Source organism: Myotis myotis, unplaced genomic scaffold (genome assembly GCF_014108235.1).
Source record: "Myotis myotis isolate mMyoMyo1 unplaced genomic scaffold, mMyoMyo1.p scaffold_m19_p_23, whole genome shotgun sequence".
Lineage (NCBI taxonomy): Eukaryota > Metazoa > Chordata > Mammalia > Chiroptera > Vespertilionidae > Myotis > Myotis myotis.
Genome location: NW_023416328.1, coordinates 1,235,996 through 1,251,805, shown reverse-complemented (window position 1 = coordinate 1,251,805; position 15,810 = coordinate 1,235,996). Strand labels below are relative to the sequence as shown.

Sequence of the window (15,810 nt, the reverse complement as noted above, 5' to 3'; positions counted from 1 at the left end):
GTGTGTGTGTGTGTGTGTGAATTGTGATGGGGCAGGGAGGGCGGATTTGCCGGCAAGAGAGACCCTCTCCGCCCTTTCCCCTCAGCCCTTCTTTGGGGTCTTTGCGCCTCAAAAGGATCTGGATTCTGCTTCTTAGTCGCCAGCTGCCACACTTTTGCCTCACCTCTCTTTCCCTCCATTCCCATCCCTGAGCCTCTGCCCATGCTGTCGCTTTGCCAGCCTTCTAGTAAACTCCTATTCAGCCTCCAAAACCCTACTCAGGTGACCCATTCTGGGAAGCCACCGGGGCACAGGAGGCATGGCCATTTCACATGGGTGTGTTTCTGGGATGGCTAATGTGAAGTAAGAAGGGGCCCTTGGGGAAATACCCAAGTCCCCAAGCTGAGCCTTGCCAGGGGGCTCCAGGCAGGGGCCGGCTCCAGCACACCCAAATTCTTCCCCGGAAGCCTGGGGTAATTTCCCTTGCAGCGTGGATGGCAGCTTGGGGTGGGCGGTCACAGGACTGGGGCTGGAAGCCAGGTCTCTGCATCCTGTTCTCCTTCAAACTGTTGCAGTGTTTGCACCCATGTTACAAAGAACACCTAGAACTTTTATTCACAGAGGCCGCCATGGGCGTATGGCACAGAGAGGTCTGGGTGGGGTGGGGTGGGGGCAGGGAGCATGGGTCGTGCAGGCCGAGAACCCAGCAGCTGGGGGCTGGCAGTCAAGTTGTTGCCCGGGGAGGGCTTGGGTCCCCTTCCAGGCTCAGCCCCGCTCCTGCCTGAGTGAGGCCACTGGGATCCCTGGTGGCCGGCGTCCTGCAGCCGGAACCTGGCCTGTCCGTCCACTTTGTCTATTCCTCCTCCTTCTTCATGTCCAGGCAGCGAAGGGGAGCGAGGGTGGCGGCACCCTGGGCCATGCCAGCAGGCGGGGTGCTGCTCCCCTTGCCCTTGCGTGCCCAGCTTGGCCGGCACCGGCTCCTCCTGGGCGCCGGGACTGTCTGTGGAGCCTGCAGGGAGAGAGCCGAGAGGAGGGGCCACGGTCAGGTCCTGCTTAGCCTTGTCAGGCACCAAAGCCACTGGTCACAGCCTGGCCTTTCTCTTTCCTTAAACCCCCATGTCCTCTCCTGCCCCAAGTTCATCCACTTGTGAGCTGTGTGACCCGGAAGCTCAGAACCTCTCTGAGCCTTAACTCCCTCGTCTATTCAAGGGAGGGGAGGCCCTGGCCGGTTTGGCTCAGTGGGTAGAGCGTCGGCCTGCGGACCGAAGGATCCCAGGTTCAAGTCCGGCTAAGGACAGGTACCGTGGCTGCAGGCGCGTGCAGGAGGCAACCGGTCAGTGTGTTTTTCCCACATCGATGTTTCTCTCTGTCTTCCCCTCTCTCTTCCACGCTCTCTGAAAACCAATGGGAAGATATCCGCAGGTGAGGAAAGATAAGTAAGTAAATAAAAGAATGGAGGGGAGTAATCGCACCCGTTTTGTGGGGGTCTCTGGAGGGTTGGATGCAGAAGGCTGGAGAAAGGGCTCGGTGCCTCCCCAGAGGGGCAAGGAAATGTGAGTTGACAGAAAGGAGGAAGGAAGGGAGGGGCTTACTCCAGCTGATGGACTGAATAGAGCCAGTCCTGCCCTCCCCACTTTTATAAATGAGACTCAGGCCCGGCCGGCGTGGCTCAGTGGTTGAGCGTCGACCTATGAACCAGAAGGTCAAGTTCGACTCCCGGTCAGGGCACATGCCCGGGTTGCGGGCTCGATCCCCAGTAGGAGGTGTAAGGAGGCAGCCGATCCATGATTCTCTCTCATCATTGATGTTTCTATTTCTCCCTTCCTCTCTGAAATCAATAAAAACATATTTAAAAATACAAGTAAGGGAGACTGAGTCCCCAGAGAGAGGAGACCCTCAAAGGCACTCGGCTGTGAAGCGGCAAAGCCATCATTCATTCCAGACCCGGGCACCTCGCCCACATCCCTGTGTGTGCCACGCGGTCTGACCCCGAGCGTCTCTCCCACCAACGCCAGCGTGCCCACTCCAGGCAGGAGGGCTCTATTCTATTTCTTTGATGCTTTCTCTTTGCCCCTTTGCTGGTGGTATCTGAATCCCAGGGCTGGGCCCCCCGCTGGGAGAACCTGCCCATCCATTCCCCCACTGACAAGCCACGCTCCCCTTACCTGCTTCTCACCTGCCCTGGGAGCTCAGGGTTCTGGTGCCTTGAGGGTAGAGTCCTCATGATGCGAGGCAGCGTTCTTGGGCTCCTCGGGCACCTGCAGAGAAAGGAGGCAGCTCAGAGGAGGACCCGGAGGGCGGGTGTCCCCCATGGAACTAGAACAGCCTGGGCAAGTCGGGAGCCGCAAATGGTGTGTGGCGGGCGCCACCTACTGGTCATCGTGTGGATTGCACGTCGAGGAGCAGGGCAGTCTTTACTGTGCATCACGCCCCTAGGTCACGTCTGCCACTGTCCAGGGTGCTGGGCATTCCAGGACGAGACAGAGTGATGGGAAAGCATTCGAGTGTCCTACATGCACACGAGAGGCTGATAACCCGGCCTGGGGGGCTTCCGGTGGTGCCGAACCCACTTGTGTGCCCGGTGAGAGGCAAGACAGCATGCTAAGCTCCCGGAACTGCAGGCAGCTCCAAAAGTGCGGTGAGGGCCCTAGCCGGTTTGGCTCAGGAGATAGATAGAGCGTCAGCCTGCAGACTGAAGGGTTCCAGGTTCAATTCCTGTCAAGGGCATGTAGCTTGGTTGCAGGCTCAATCCCTGGTCAGGGCATGTGTGGGAGGCAACCAATCGATGTGTCTCTCTCACATTGATGTTTCTCTCTCTTGCACTCTCCCTCCCTTCCACTCTCTAAAAATCAATGGAAAAGTAAAAAAAAAAATCTATATATATATGTGTATATATATATTACTAAATAAATACAAATAAAATAAAATAATTCAATGGAAAAATATCCTTGGGTGAGGGTTAACAAACAAACAAACAAAAGAAGTAAGGTGGGGGAGGCCAGAAGTGGATCCGTCAGTTGTGTGGGGTGAAGAGGGCCAGCCCTGCCTTAGGATTTAATCCTAAAGACTGCTATCTCCCCCCTCCCTCTGGGAAGTCATATTCTAGATGAACCTCCCAAAGTCCAGCCCCACAGTGGCTCACTTCCTCGGGCACAGGATTCTACTGAGTGCGGCTGAAGGGTATACAGCAGGGAAAAGGTGTGAACTTAGAGTCCTATATAATAAAAGGCTAATATAATATGCAAATCGACTGAACGGTGGGACAACCAGTCGCTCTGACGTGCACTGACCACCAGGGGACACTCAATGCAGGAGCTCCCCCCTGGTGGTCAGTGGGGGAGCCTCTCCCACCTCTGCAGCAGCCGGACATCCCCCGGGGGCTCCCGGACTGTGAGAAGGTGCAGCCCGAGCTGAGGGCCCCACCCCCCACCCCCAGTGCATGAATTTCATGCACCAAGCCTCTAGTAAATTATAAATATCAAAACAGAACCTGGAGCAAACATTGATGGTGTTTTTTTAGTTTGTCTCATTAGCATTAAATCCATGTGGGTTGTAACTGTGGTGTCTAAAATAGTTTAAGTTCTGAGTTTAAATATGAAGCGAAAATAATTATGCTGCTAAAACAGAGAGTTTAGTAAGAATGAACGAAACCGAACACTTCTGGTGAGAGGTAAAGAGAAGGAGCAGGGGACCAAATTGGTGTATAATACCATCTTGGCTGTGCAAGAAAAATCTAGGCAAATCATTAAAACAAAAAGAAAGACTTGAGCCCTAGCCAGTTTGGCTAGGTGGCTAGAGCGTCGGCCTGCGGACTGAAGGGTCCCGGGTTCGATTCCGGTCAAGGGCACATGCCTGGGTTTTGGGCTTGATCCCCAGTAGAGGTTGTGCAGGAGGCAACTGATCAGTGATTCTCTTTTATCTTTGATGTTTCTCTCTCTCTCCCTCTCCCTTCTTCTCTGAAATCAATAAAAATATATTTTAAAAATACAGAACCAAATGAAAGGCCATCATGGGCCGACCCTCATATCAGGGGCCACACACACAGGCTAGGTCCCCGTCTTTGTCATGAGGGGAAGCGCAGGCGACAAGGAGGGGCCCCAGCCATCCTCATCATCTAACAAACACAGGTAAACACCTCCCATATGATTCCTGGGGAGGAAGGCCTGCCCGAAGTCACAGGGAGCCCACACCATGGCATGTTTTAAAAGACATCCCACGACTTTCAGCTTCTAGAATGATGTTTGCAGGTTGGGTTTCTGCACAGGCACCCACAGCAGCCCTGAGGGAGCTGGGAGTAAGCCTCCCCCGTAGAGGCAGCCCTGCTTCTGGGGGACGGGGGGCGGGGTCTGCCTTGGGGAACAGGCTCTGGAGGCAGACATGCTCCCCCTGAGTTTCGGATTCAGGAGGGACAAGTTCTCAGGGGATGCTGATGGGGACCCCACTCTCCGATTCATTGCTCTAGACCAGTGGTCCCCAACCTTCCTGTGGCCACGCCCCATCTAAGCGTTTCTAACATCCTGATGCCCCGCCCCTCCCCCATGATATAGAATTCTCATTATTCAAACACTGAGCTCCTATTCATGTGGAAGAAGCCTCAAAGGCCATGAGCTTGGTCTCAACAAGCTTCCAAAGAACATGGCATCCATGACAGAGAAAAATGAAAGAATGGAAGGACAGTTGAAGTACCGAGGAAGAAATCGCTAAGAAATTGTTGGAAAAATACTAGTAAGAATAATATGAAAAACTAGCATATAAAGTTTTAAAACATAGAATAGAGGCTGAAATGCATAAATATATCACAATATATATTTATAGACTGTACATGAGGCCCCTAGAACCAGAAGAAATGCAAAAAGTTCACTGTTTTTTAGTTTTTTAAGTAATACATTTTTTATTGATTTCAGAGAGGAAGGGAGAGGGAGAAAGATAGAAACATCAATGAAGAGAGAGAATCACTGATTAGTTGCCTCCTGCACGCCCCCTACTGGGGATCGAGCCCACTACCCAGGCAAGTGCCCTTGACCAGAATCGAACCTGGGACCCTTCAGTCCGCAGGCCGACGCTCTATCCACTGAGCCAAACCGGCTCCGGCAAAAGTTCACTGTTAATAACTCATTTTCGAATTGCCCCCCTTAAAAATCAAATTGCCCTCCTATGGGGCATGTGCCCCATGTTGGCAACCACTGCTCTAGATGAAAGCCTTCAACCCCAGGAGACAGCCTCCGGGAGGAAGGAGCAGGTAGTGTGGGCTCCGTCCCCACCCCTCAGTACCAGGCTCCCCAGGCCCCAGCTCAGGGGAAAAGGGAGACAGCATCTTTGTGCCGGGGGTGGGGCTTGGGGCGAGACAAGTCCGTAGAACTCACCTCCCAGTAGACCGCATCCTCGAAGCAGTTCTCATCAGAAGCTTGGCCCCAGATGGGTAATTTCAAAATGCCTCCTAAGGAAAGTCAGAGGTCACAAGAGGTCAGGACCCACTTCCTCTCGGCCTAACCCGACCTCTAAATTCTTGGGCTCCCCGACCACCAAGTGTCACAACGGCCCCGCCTCCCCTGGCCCAGCCACTTCCACTCACCCACAATGAGGCCGCCCACGAGGGCCATGGCCAGGGACACGAAGATGCCTGCGGCCTGGAAACTGCCCTGCAGGCTCGCGGACCATTCAGTCTTGAAACCGTCAAGGTTAAAGGCGTGGGCAAGCCTGGGGTGGAGACAGGAGGCAGGTCAGGGCCCCTCAGGGAGGCCACGGAACCCCGTGCTGCCACTCCACAGATGTGAGCGGGCGCCACTGTTCCACAAGCCCCGGGCCTCAGCCTTGCCATCTGCAAAATGGGGGCATGGGAGCGATCAGACGGTCTCAGACGTTTGTGGAAGGACAGAGCTTGGGGAGAGAGACCCGTGAAAAAGAGGCGTCCCGTTGGGGAAGGACCAGAAGAGAGACACAGCCTTGGTCCCCTGCATCTCCTCCATCTGTACCCTTCCTTATTTAAAAATACATTTTTATTGATTTCAGAGAGGAAGGGAGAGGGGAGAGAGATGGAAACATCAGTGATGAGAGAGAATCATGGATCGGCTGCCTCCTGCACGCCCCCTACTGGGGATCGAGCCTGCAACCCAGGCATGTGCCCTGACAGGGAATCAAACCGTGACCTCCTGGTTCATAGGTCAATGCTCAACCACTGAGCCACGCCGGCCGGGCCATACGTACCCTTCCTGTCCATAAACTTGACTGTTGGCGCAGGCCGCCGTCACAGCACCCACGATGCCGCCTATGATGCCGGGCATGCCATGCAGGTTGTGGATGCCACATGTGTCCTGGATCCGTAGGCGGGACTCCAGGAATGGCTGGGGAGGGGAAGGGGTGCTGCTCAGGCCCAGAGCTAAGGCTGGGGGCGGGGAGGCCAGGATTCTGGAAGTCTCAATACAGAGACCCAGGATTCCCCATCCCCCCCTTGCATCCCCCCACTCCGCTCCGAGCCTCACCGTCAGGTACACAAAGCCCAGCGTGGAGACGATGCCGCAGATGAAACCGACAATGAGGGAGCCGTAAGGCATGAGCATCATCTCGGCGGCGGTGCCCACGGCCACCCCTCCGGCCAGCGTGGCGTTCTGGATGTGCACCTGGGCAGGGCGGGCAGGGCGGGCGGGACGTCAGGCCTCCCGCACGCAGAGCTCTGCGGAAAACCAGCTATGCAATCGGGACAGCTCTTTTCTCTCTGAGCCTCAGTTTCTTCATCCGTGCAATGGGTACAACGATCCTTACGCCGCCTGCCTCACAGAGTCCTTGGCAGGGCCTGGGGATGTGTGCCCACCAGGCATAGGCGGTCGGAGCTGCACCCCTCCCCAGGTCCCCACGGCCTCCCCCCCCTCCCCGCCCCCTGCTCACCATGTCCAGCTTGCCCTTCTTGTGCAGGGCGCTGGACAGCGCCACCGCGGTCAGCACGCAGGCTGCCAAGGAGCAGTAGGTGTTGATGGCGGCTCGGTGCTGGGCGTCTCCGTGGTTGGACACAGCCGAGTTGAAGCTGGGCCAGTACATCCAGAGGAAGAGGGTGCCTGTCCAGACCAGACGGGGCCGGGGGCGGGAGAAGAGGCGTTAGATGGGTGGGCCATGCCCAGCTGTCTCCCGTCCCTGTCCCTGTACTCACGCTGGGGGCTCTTCTTAAAGGTCCCCCCCGCCCCGCCTCGCTCACTACCTCACGCCCCCGAGGATATTTTTCCGTTGATTTTAGGGAGAGTGGAAAGGAAGGAGAGACAGAGAGAAAGATCGATGTGAGAGAAACACATCGATTGGTTGCCTCCTGTCTGAGCTCTGACGAGGGCCTGGGCGGGGGAGGAGCCTGCAACCGAGGTACGTGCCCTTGACCGGAATCGAACCCAGGACCCTTCGGTTCGCAGGCCGACGCTCTATCCACTGAGCCACACTGGCTAGGTTTTAAGAGACCAGAGGGGGTGGCGGACATGTGTGTTCTCTGGAATGAATGGGCACAGGGAGGAGATGGAGCACCCCGCCCTGGCCCCAGGATGGGAACCACAGTGTCGGCCCCGGGGCAGCCTGGGGAAAGCACAGGGTGGCTGCCAAAGCATCGGGGATTCTGGAAGGGTCCGTGAGCACCCTCCCTCCCCCCACGGGGAACCGGCAGCGACCAGTGTGACCACAGCGGCCCTCAGGCATCACGTGGGCCCTCAGTCCCTGTGGCAGCCTCACCGATCATGGCAAAGAGGTCCGAGTGGTACACGGCGCTCTGTCTGGCCTTGCTCTGGTACAGGTTGGGCCGGTAGAGGACCCAGGTCACTGTGAGCCCGAAGTAGGCGCCGAATGTGTGGATGGTCATGGAGCCCCCTGCGTCCTTCACCTTGGGAACAAGGGGCCAGTCACGCTCTGATGTCCTCTCCCCTCCACCCCCCCGCACGCCCTCGCCAAGCCACGCACAGACAATGCCCAGCTGTCTCTGACTTCATGAGCCTGGGACTCCCACAGACCAGTGCACTGGGGAGGGGAGAAGGTGGGGGTCCCTGAGCCCAGGCTGTACGCATGCCCAATATATGTCCCTGCTCCCACTTTAGAGACTGAGTTCATAGGGTTAAGAGACGTGCCAAGGTTGAACGGAATCCAGCTGGCATGTCTCCCCAGGCCTCTCTCTCGCTACCCCTCTGCGGTCTCCCCAAGTGTCCCCTCCACCTTCACCCCCATTCCGACCCCTGCTCACATTGAGCAGGCTGAGGAGGATGAACTCATTCACTGAGAACAGGGTCACTTGGAAGAGAGTCATGATGAGCAGCTGGATAGGGCTGACTTTGCCCAGAATTGCCCCGAAGGCCACGCAGACAGAGCCCACGCAGAAGTCGGCGTTGATGAGGCTGTGGGGAGACGGGTCCGGGAGGGGCTCAGGGGCTGCGGTGTCAGGACGAAGGACCCAGTCCCCGCCCCTGGAAGGGAGCCGCTGAGGTGTCCCTGCAGCCTCAGACTTAGAAGGAGGGGGAGGGAGACACCCTTAGAACACCCAGCCATCCTGGAGACTCGCTGATCGGGAAGCAGAGTGTGTGTGTGTACGCACACGTGTGGTGTCTGTCACAGGCTCCAGGCTCGGGGTACCCAGGTTGGATGATGAGGAGTGGGTTCAAAGCCCCGTAACTCCGAGGCCCCGCCCCCGGGCCCACCCTCACCCAGACACTGCCCCTGGACCGGCCTTTAATACAGGCCCCGCCTCTCCCCAGAAGCCCCGCCCCTCACCCAGCTCCACCACTCAGACCCCTGGGCCCGCCTTTCAATGGCCCCGCCCCCATCCGGGCCCTCACCCAGGCCCCGCCCCCAGCCTGCCCCACCACCCAGACCCCGCCCCTGGACCGGCCTTTAATACAGGCCCCGCCTCTCCCAGAAGCCCCGCCCCTCACCCAGCTCCACCACTCAGACCCCTGGGCCCGCCTTTCACATGGCCCCGCCCCCATCCGGCCCCTCACCCAGACCCCGCCCCCAACCTGTCCCACCTCCCCTGAGCCCGCCTCTGGCCCAGGCCCCGCCCCTCGTGAGGCCCCGCCCCTCAGCCGCCGGGCCCCGCCCCCGCCGCACTCACTTCTCCACGCCCACGAGAATGTAGCCGTCGTGGAAGGAGTGAAACCAACCCTGCATCAGCAGCGCCCACTGGATGCCGAAGGCCGCCAGCAGGAAGTTGAAGCCCACGGAGCTGTAGCCATAGCGCTGCAGGAAGGTCATGAGGAAGCCGAAGCCCACGAAGATCATCACGTGCACGTCCTGGAAGCCTGTGGGGAGAGTGCAGCCGCGGGTGATGCCAGTTCTCGCTCATCAGTGACGTTTCTCTCTCTCCCTTCCTCTCGGAAATCAATAAAAATACATTTTTAAAAAATAAAGGCGGCTCTCTCTCAGGACACCCCTCTTCTTTCTTGTCTAGTTCTCATTACAATTTGCAGGCCCACGCCCGCTGTGTTCACTCTGGTGTTCCCCAGTTCCTAAGAAAGTGCCACGGAGACTCTCCATAAATATCCATGAATGCCTGGCCGGCGTGGCTCAGCGGTTGAGCGTCAAGCTCTGAACCAGCAGGTCACGGTTCGATTCCCGATCAGGGCACGTGCCCGGGATGCAGGCTCGCTCCCCAGTGTGGGGCGTGCAGGAGGCAACCGATCCATGATTCTCATCATGGATGTTTCTGTCTCTCCTCCCTTCCTCTGAAATCAATATTTAAAAACAAATAAATAGCCCTAACCGGTTTGGCTCAGCGGATAGAGTGTCAGCCTTCGGACTCAAGGGTCCCAGGTTCGATTCCCGTCAGGGGCATGTACCTTGGTTGCAGGCACATCCCCAGTTGGGGAGTGTGCAGGAGGCAGCTGATCGATGTTTCTCTCTCGTCGATGTTTCTAACTCTCTATCCCTCTCCCTTCCTCTCTGTGAAAAATCAATAAAACATATATTTTTTAAAAAACAAATAAATAAATAAATATCCATGAATGGAGTGGTTGTGGTGGGTCCCTCAGCAGCACCCAGATGTGCCCGCTGGGCAGAGAAACCCAGGTGGGAGTTCACAGGCAGGTGAGGCAGCAGCCCCGTAAAGGCGGAGAGGCCCTGGTGCCCACTGCAGCCTGGCCACGGCGAGGGGCAGCCACGGGGAACGGGCACATTGCAGAATAGGGGGCAGGGGAGCGGCCACGCAAGCTGATGCAGGAGAGCTGTGGGGCTCTGAGCTCTGAGCTCTGAGCTTCTGCGTGCAGACCTGAGTGAGCTTCCACAGACGGCAGCTCGCCCCGCGTTCACAGCGCCTGCCTCTGACTCCGTGTCTTACCGCATTTCATGGGTCAGCATGCTTCCAACTGCGGTGGGGACACTGAGTTAATGTGTGTGAAGCAGCGTGCCTGGCACTGTGGTTATTCTTGGGAAGGACAGATGGGATGGGTGACAGACCGGGGGAGAGGTGTGAGGCAGCGGGAGGTGATATCTTCAGACCACAGCTCAGGGAGGGGAGCTGGCGGGGCTGTTGATAAACACAGGGAAGTGGGAAGAGGTTGCGGGGTGGGAGGGAGTGCTGGGTCTGGTGCTGGCTGTGGGGGTTGGCGATGACCCCGAGGCCGGGGGTGGGGGTGGTGAGGGATGGGCAGGGTGGCATGAAGGAGTGGGGTCTGAGATTGGGCAGACCTGCAAATAGAGCTGTGAGTCAGAAAGTGAAAGCGATGAGGGGGGAGACAGACGCTGAGAACTGGCAGGGAGGTGGGAGGAACAGAATCGGGGGGCCTTTGGAGGAGAGGGGTGTCAGCTGTCTTGTGGTATGAGGACCCTGGGGGCAGGGGCAAGGCTGAAGAGGAAGGGGGGATGGGGAACCCCACTGGATACATGTGTGGCTTGAGAGCAGGGACAGGGAGCCCTCTGCTTCCCATGCTTCCCCCTGCCTGTCCCCCTCTCTCCTGTCCTTCTCCTTGCCTCTTGTGGGTGCCATGACCTCCCCCAGACCCTGTCTGGGGCTGTCTGTTTTCCCCCTCCCTTAGGCCAGCTCCCCTCCCCCCTGTCAGTACCTCCCCAATTAATTCTCTTGCTTCCTTTCTCTTTACCTCCCACACTGTTCCTAATTTACAACCCAAACCTACCAGTTTATTAATGTATCTATACTAATAAAAGGGTAATATGCTAATTAGACCAGACATCTTCCGGACAAAGCCACGGTGGCCGGGGCCAAGGCAGTGGCAATTAGGGGCAACCAGGCTGGCAGGGGAGAACAGTTAGGGGTGACCAGGCAGGCAAGCAGAGTGGTTAGGGGCGATCAGGCAGGCAGGCAGGTGAGTGGTTAGGAGCCAGCTGTCCCGGATTGTGAGACATCCGGGCCGTCAGACATCCCCGAGGGGTCCTGGAATGGAGAGGGTGCAGGCCAGGCTGAGGGACCCCCCTATGCACGAATTTTGTGCACTGGGCCTCTAGTGTTTCATAAAGCTTGCAGCTACCTAAAATGTTTTTATCTTTATTTTTGTTTAATATATATCTTTATTAATTTCAGAGAGGAAGGGAGATGGAAAGAGAGATAGAAACATCAATGATGAGAGAGAATCATTGATTGGCTGCCTCCTCCATGTCCCTTACAGGGGATCAGCTGACAACCCAGGCATGTGCCCTTAACTAGAATTGAACCTGTGACCCTTCAGTCCGCAGGCTGACACTCTATCCATTGAGCCAAACCAGTTAGGGCTAAAATGCTTTTAATAGTAATGGTTTAAGCCCTGGCCTGTGTGGCTCAGTTGGTTGGACGTTGTCCTGTGCACTGAGAGGTTGCTGGTTCGATTCTGGTCAAGGGCACATGCCTGGTTGTGGGCTCCATCCCCAGTAGGGGGCGTGCAGTAGGCAGCTGATCGGCGACGTTTCTCATTGACGTTTCTATCTCTCTCCCTCTCCCTTCCTCTCTCTCTCTAAAACAAAATCAGTTAAAAAATAGTAATGGTTTGAAAGTTCAGTCTGTACGACCTTCAAGGACATAACCTCTGATCTGCTGTGTCTTTCCCTGTAACATGGGGAGTCGTGGCGGAGCTCAGGCAGGGCTCACTGCTTGGGTTTTGGGAGCACATTTAGTGAGGTGATCCAACCAGCGCCCAGACATAAGCCTGGCTTTTTAGCAATTGCTCAATCCTGTTAGCTACTGTTTCTCTTTTTGTCTTTCAGGACTGACCAGCTTTGCATTCATTGAGTTCGCGACTTGCTGAAGGTCAGCGGAAGTTGGTAAGACACCCCTAATGCCCACTCTTTCCCCAGCGGGGGAAGGGGGGGGGTGGCGGGAGACTCAAGCAGCCCCGCCCAGAACCCATTCTCTCAACCTGGGGTCCTTGTGGGGCAGGGTGGCACGCTGGCTGCCATCCTGAAAGCTGCCACCAGGGGGCACCAGTACACAGCTGCTCTCACTCTCGGCGTCCGAATCGGCTTCCTAGCTCACTCTTCCCTCCCGGGATAGTTCTCAGAAATCTCCAAAATCTGAAGACAGAGTTGCCCACCCCAATGGGCCACGGCAGCCCAGTGGTACCCCAAAGCTCTGCAGGCCAGCCCAGCCTAAACTGCTCCCTTTGGGGACTGCTGGCCCGACCCTCAGTTCCCCAAGGCTCTGTACCCATCTCTCCCACACTCAGGGCCACCCGCAGAATCATGCCATTGCTGCAAAATCTCTTGAGGACGTAGCCAAGGGCTGGCAATGCCACAGAGTATGGGGGGAGGGAAGCAGGTGGGCTGTGGGAGGGTGGGGGTGGGCGTGGCTGCATCCCTTGCAGGTGCCACTGACCAGTTGAGAGCTTTGGGCAAATCTCTAAGCTCCGTTTCCTGCACCACAACAAAGGAACAAATGCCACACCAGAGAGCATTTACAATGCAAAAGACAGCCCAAAGGAAGTGCCATGCTATGAGTTGAAACCAGTATTCAGGGAGCTATGCCTTGGTTACCTCTCGAAAGAGATGTTGAGCCTCCATTTCAATACAGTCAGCGACGGAGCACCCACTCCCTTATTGAGGAAACTCGGTGCCATGAGATGTGTCCTACCAGGCACCTGCCACCTTGCATCTTCCTAAAGGACCTGTGCATTCAATAACATGCCCATTTCACAGATGGGCATGCTGAGGCTCAGAGTGGCTCAGAGTGGCTGGGGAACGGGCTCACTCCATTTAGTGATGGGCCCAGATCTGTTTCATTCCCGAGTGCAGGCCATACTGCCCTCTGTTCGTGAGACAGCTTGAATGGGGGCAGTCCTCCCAACTCCTGTGTTGAATGCTTTTCTGGTAATTTTCCATCGTGAAGTGAAGATTCCATGCCCGGCACTGTCCCCCCAGCCTCACCCCTCCCCTGGAAGGCAGGTCGGTCTGATTTGTCATCCTCATTCCACAGGTGAGGACATTTGCCTAAAAAGCCACCCATCTGGGGAATGGCAGAGGCCGTGCTAGCAGTGAGGTCTGGTGATGCCAAGGCAGGCTCTTAACCTCGGCACTTGGGTGCTCCTTCTCCCTCTCCCAGCCAAAGAGGGTGGGGCCACGGACCCATACACCTCTCCTCTCTCCCAGCAGGAGGCCTGGCAGGCCAAGGAGCCATCCCTGTGGCCCCAGAACAAGGACAGGATGGCACAGCTGGGCAAGGGAGCCGGGGTCACCCCCTGGCTGGTGACCAAGATGGGGCTCGTGTCTTTTGGGGACATCAGGCAGGGCTCTCTAACAAGGAGGTTGGGGGGCACCTGGATGAGCTAGGTGAGTGAGGGTTCCCTATAGAGTGGAAGAGAGAGACATCCATGTGAGAGAAACACATGGATTGGTTGCCTCCTGCACGCACCCTGAACAGGGCCCCTCTGGGGAGGAGCCTGCCATCGAGGTACGTTCCCTTGACCAGGGAATCGAACCTGGGACCCTTCCATCCGCAGGCCGACGCTCTATCCGCTGAGCCAAACCGGCGAGGGCCCCTTTGCCACAGGGAAAAAGGAGGTTGTGCACATCTGGCCAGTTCTCCAGCGTGATTCCTAGAGAGGGGCGAGCGCCTGAGCGGAGCGGGGCCCAGACTGTGAGCGGCATCTCCCGCGCGCTCGCCCTGGTTCCCAGCGCCCCAGCTCTGGGCCGGGTGGGGACCGGCCGGGATGCGCTGGCCCTGGGCCTCCAGGGCGGTGGCACTTACTGGGATAGCGATAGTAGAATTCGTTCTCCAGGTCGCTGGACCGGTTTCCCGGCTCCTTCCCCTCGATCCAATGGGCGTCGGCCTCGGGGCTGTAGCGCACGAACACGCCGAAGAGGACCACCATGGCCACCTGCAGCAGCAGGCAGGTGAGCGGCAGCCGCCAGCGCAGGTTGGTGTTCCAGGCCATGTTGCGGGGATCCCTGGGCGCGGCGGGAACCCCTGGCCGGGCGCTGCGGGGACCCCTGGGCGCTGCGGGGACTGGGGCAGGGCGCGCTGCGGCCGGAATCGGGCGCTCGGAGGCGGACCGGCTTATAAAACCCGAGCAGGGTCGGGGCGGGGCGGGGCGGCCCCAGCGAGTTGTGGAACTGCTGACCCAGGTGCCGCCCCGATCGCTGGCGCCCAGCCGGGGAGGGGACCCGCGGCCCGGATCCCGCCTTCCCCCACCCGCCACTCCCGCCCCGGCCTCCCCACCCGGGGGCCCAGAGGCGCCAGCGCTGGGAAAAGGAACAGCAGCGAAAGCAGGGCCCACAGGGCAATGGGTAGGGGGGCCCTGACCTCTGTGGAGACCCCTGCATATACCTTCTGGGGTACCCCCCCCCTTTTAAATATATATTTTTTATTGACTTCAGAGAGGAAGGAAGAGGGAGAGAGAGATAGAAACATCAATGATGAGAGAGAATCATGGATCGGCTGCCTCCTGCACGCCCCCCCACTGGGGACGGAGCCAGCAACCCAGGCATGTGGCCCGACCAGGAACTGAACTAGAACCTCCTAGCCAGCCATGCTGGCCAGGCTAAAAAATTATTTTATAAACAAATCCTCAGATGAGGACTTTTATTTCATTTATTTTTTTTATTTTTTTAAAAAAAATATATTTTTTATTGATTTTTTACAGAGAGGAAGGGAGAGAGATAGAGAGTCAGAAACATCGATGAGAGAGAAACATCGATCAGCCGCCTCTTGCACACTCCCCACTGGGGATTGCCCGCAACCAAGGTACATGCCCTTGACCGGAATCGCACCTGGGACCCTTGAGTCCGCAGGCTGACGCTCTATCCACTAAGCCAAACCGATTAGGGCTATTTTATTTTTTTAAAATATATTTCTTTATTGATTTCAGAGAGGAAGGGAGAAGGAGAAAGAGATAGAAACATCAATGATGAGACAGAATCATTGATTGGCTGCCTCCCGCACGCCCCGCACTGGGGATCAAGCCCACAACCCAGGCATGTGCCCTTGAGCCAGAATCGAACCTGGAACCCTTCAGTCCGCAGGCCGACGCTCTATCCACTGAGCCAAGCCGGCCAGGGCTACACATCGTTTTAAATGGCAGCATAGACCATGCTCTATGGAGCCAATGCCTGGTGTTGGACAGTGAGGTTGTTTTTTATTTGATTGGGATGAGAAATGTCGCTGTCATGGACATCCGGGTACACAAGTCTTCGCACAGGCTTCAGTGAATTCCTAGAGGCAGGCTTGTTTTGAGGCAAATTGTTACATGTCCCCCCAAACAAAGCACGCACCTCATGGCTCAGGTGTGAGTGTGGTACCCATGCCCCCTCGCCGATGCTGGATTTGGAAAAAAAAAAAAATTGTTGCCAGTTTGGATCCCAGGTTTGTAAAAGCCACCAATGCCACATACAATGCCTGGAGCTGAGCGCCTGAGCAGTGTGCTGGGGGCTGGACCGTGGCCCACTGCACCAGCACAGGGC

The 15,810-nt window shown here is 57.0% G+C and overlaps 1 protein-coding gene across 2 annotated transcripts; it reads right to left on the bottom strand.

Moving 5' to 3' along the window:
• Nucleotides 1-586: 586 nt before the first annotated feature.
• Nucleotides 587-14,390, bottom strand: RHCG (Rh family C glycoprotein). 2 transcript variants are annotated; one of them, XM_036355831.1, is made up of 11 exons: nucleotides 14,099-14,390; nucleotides 9,047-9,233; nucleotides 8,183-8,333; nucleotides 7,681-7,828; nucleotides 6,862-7,028; nucleotides 6,459-6,596; nucleotides 6,184-6,320; nucleotides 5,552-5,676; nucleotides 5,343-5,416; nucleotides 2,156-2,237; nucleotides 587-988 (listed from the first exon to the last, which is right to left on the bottom strand). In XM_036355831.1, exons 1-10 carry the CDS (start codon nucleotides 14,283-14,285, stop codon nucleotides 2,169-2,171), a joined length of 1,383 nt encoding a protein of 460 aa, XP_036211724.1. In that variant the 5' UTR covers nucleotides 14,286-14,390; the 3' UTR covers nucleotides 587-988; nucleotides 2,156-2,168. The 2 variants fall into 2 exon arrangements, with proteins under 2 accessions (XP_036211724.1, XP_036211722.1); XM_036355829.1 differs by having other exon boundaries at nucleotides 588-988; nucleotides 2,145-2,237.
• Between the last annotated feature and the right edge of the window lie 1,420 nt (nucleotides 14,391-15,810).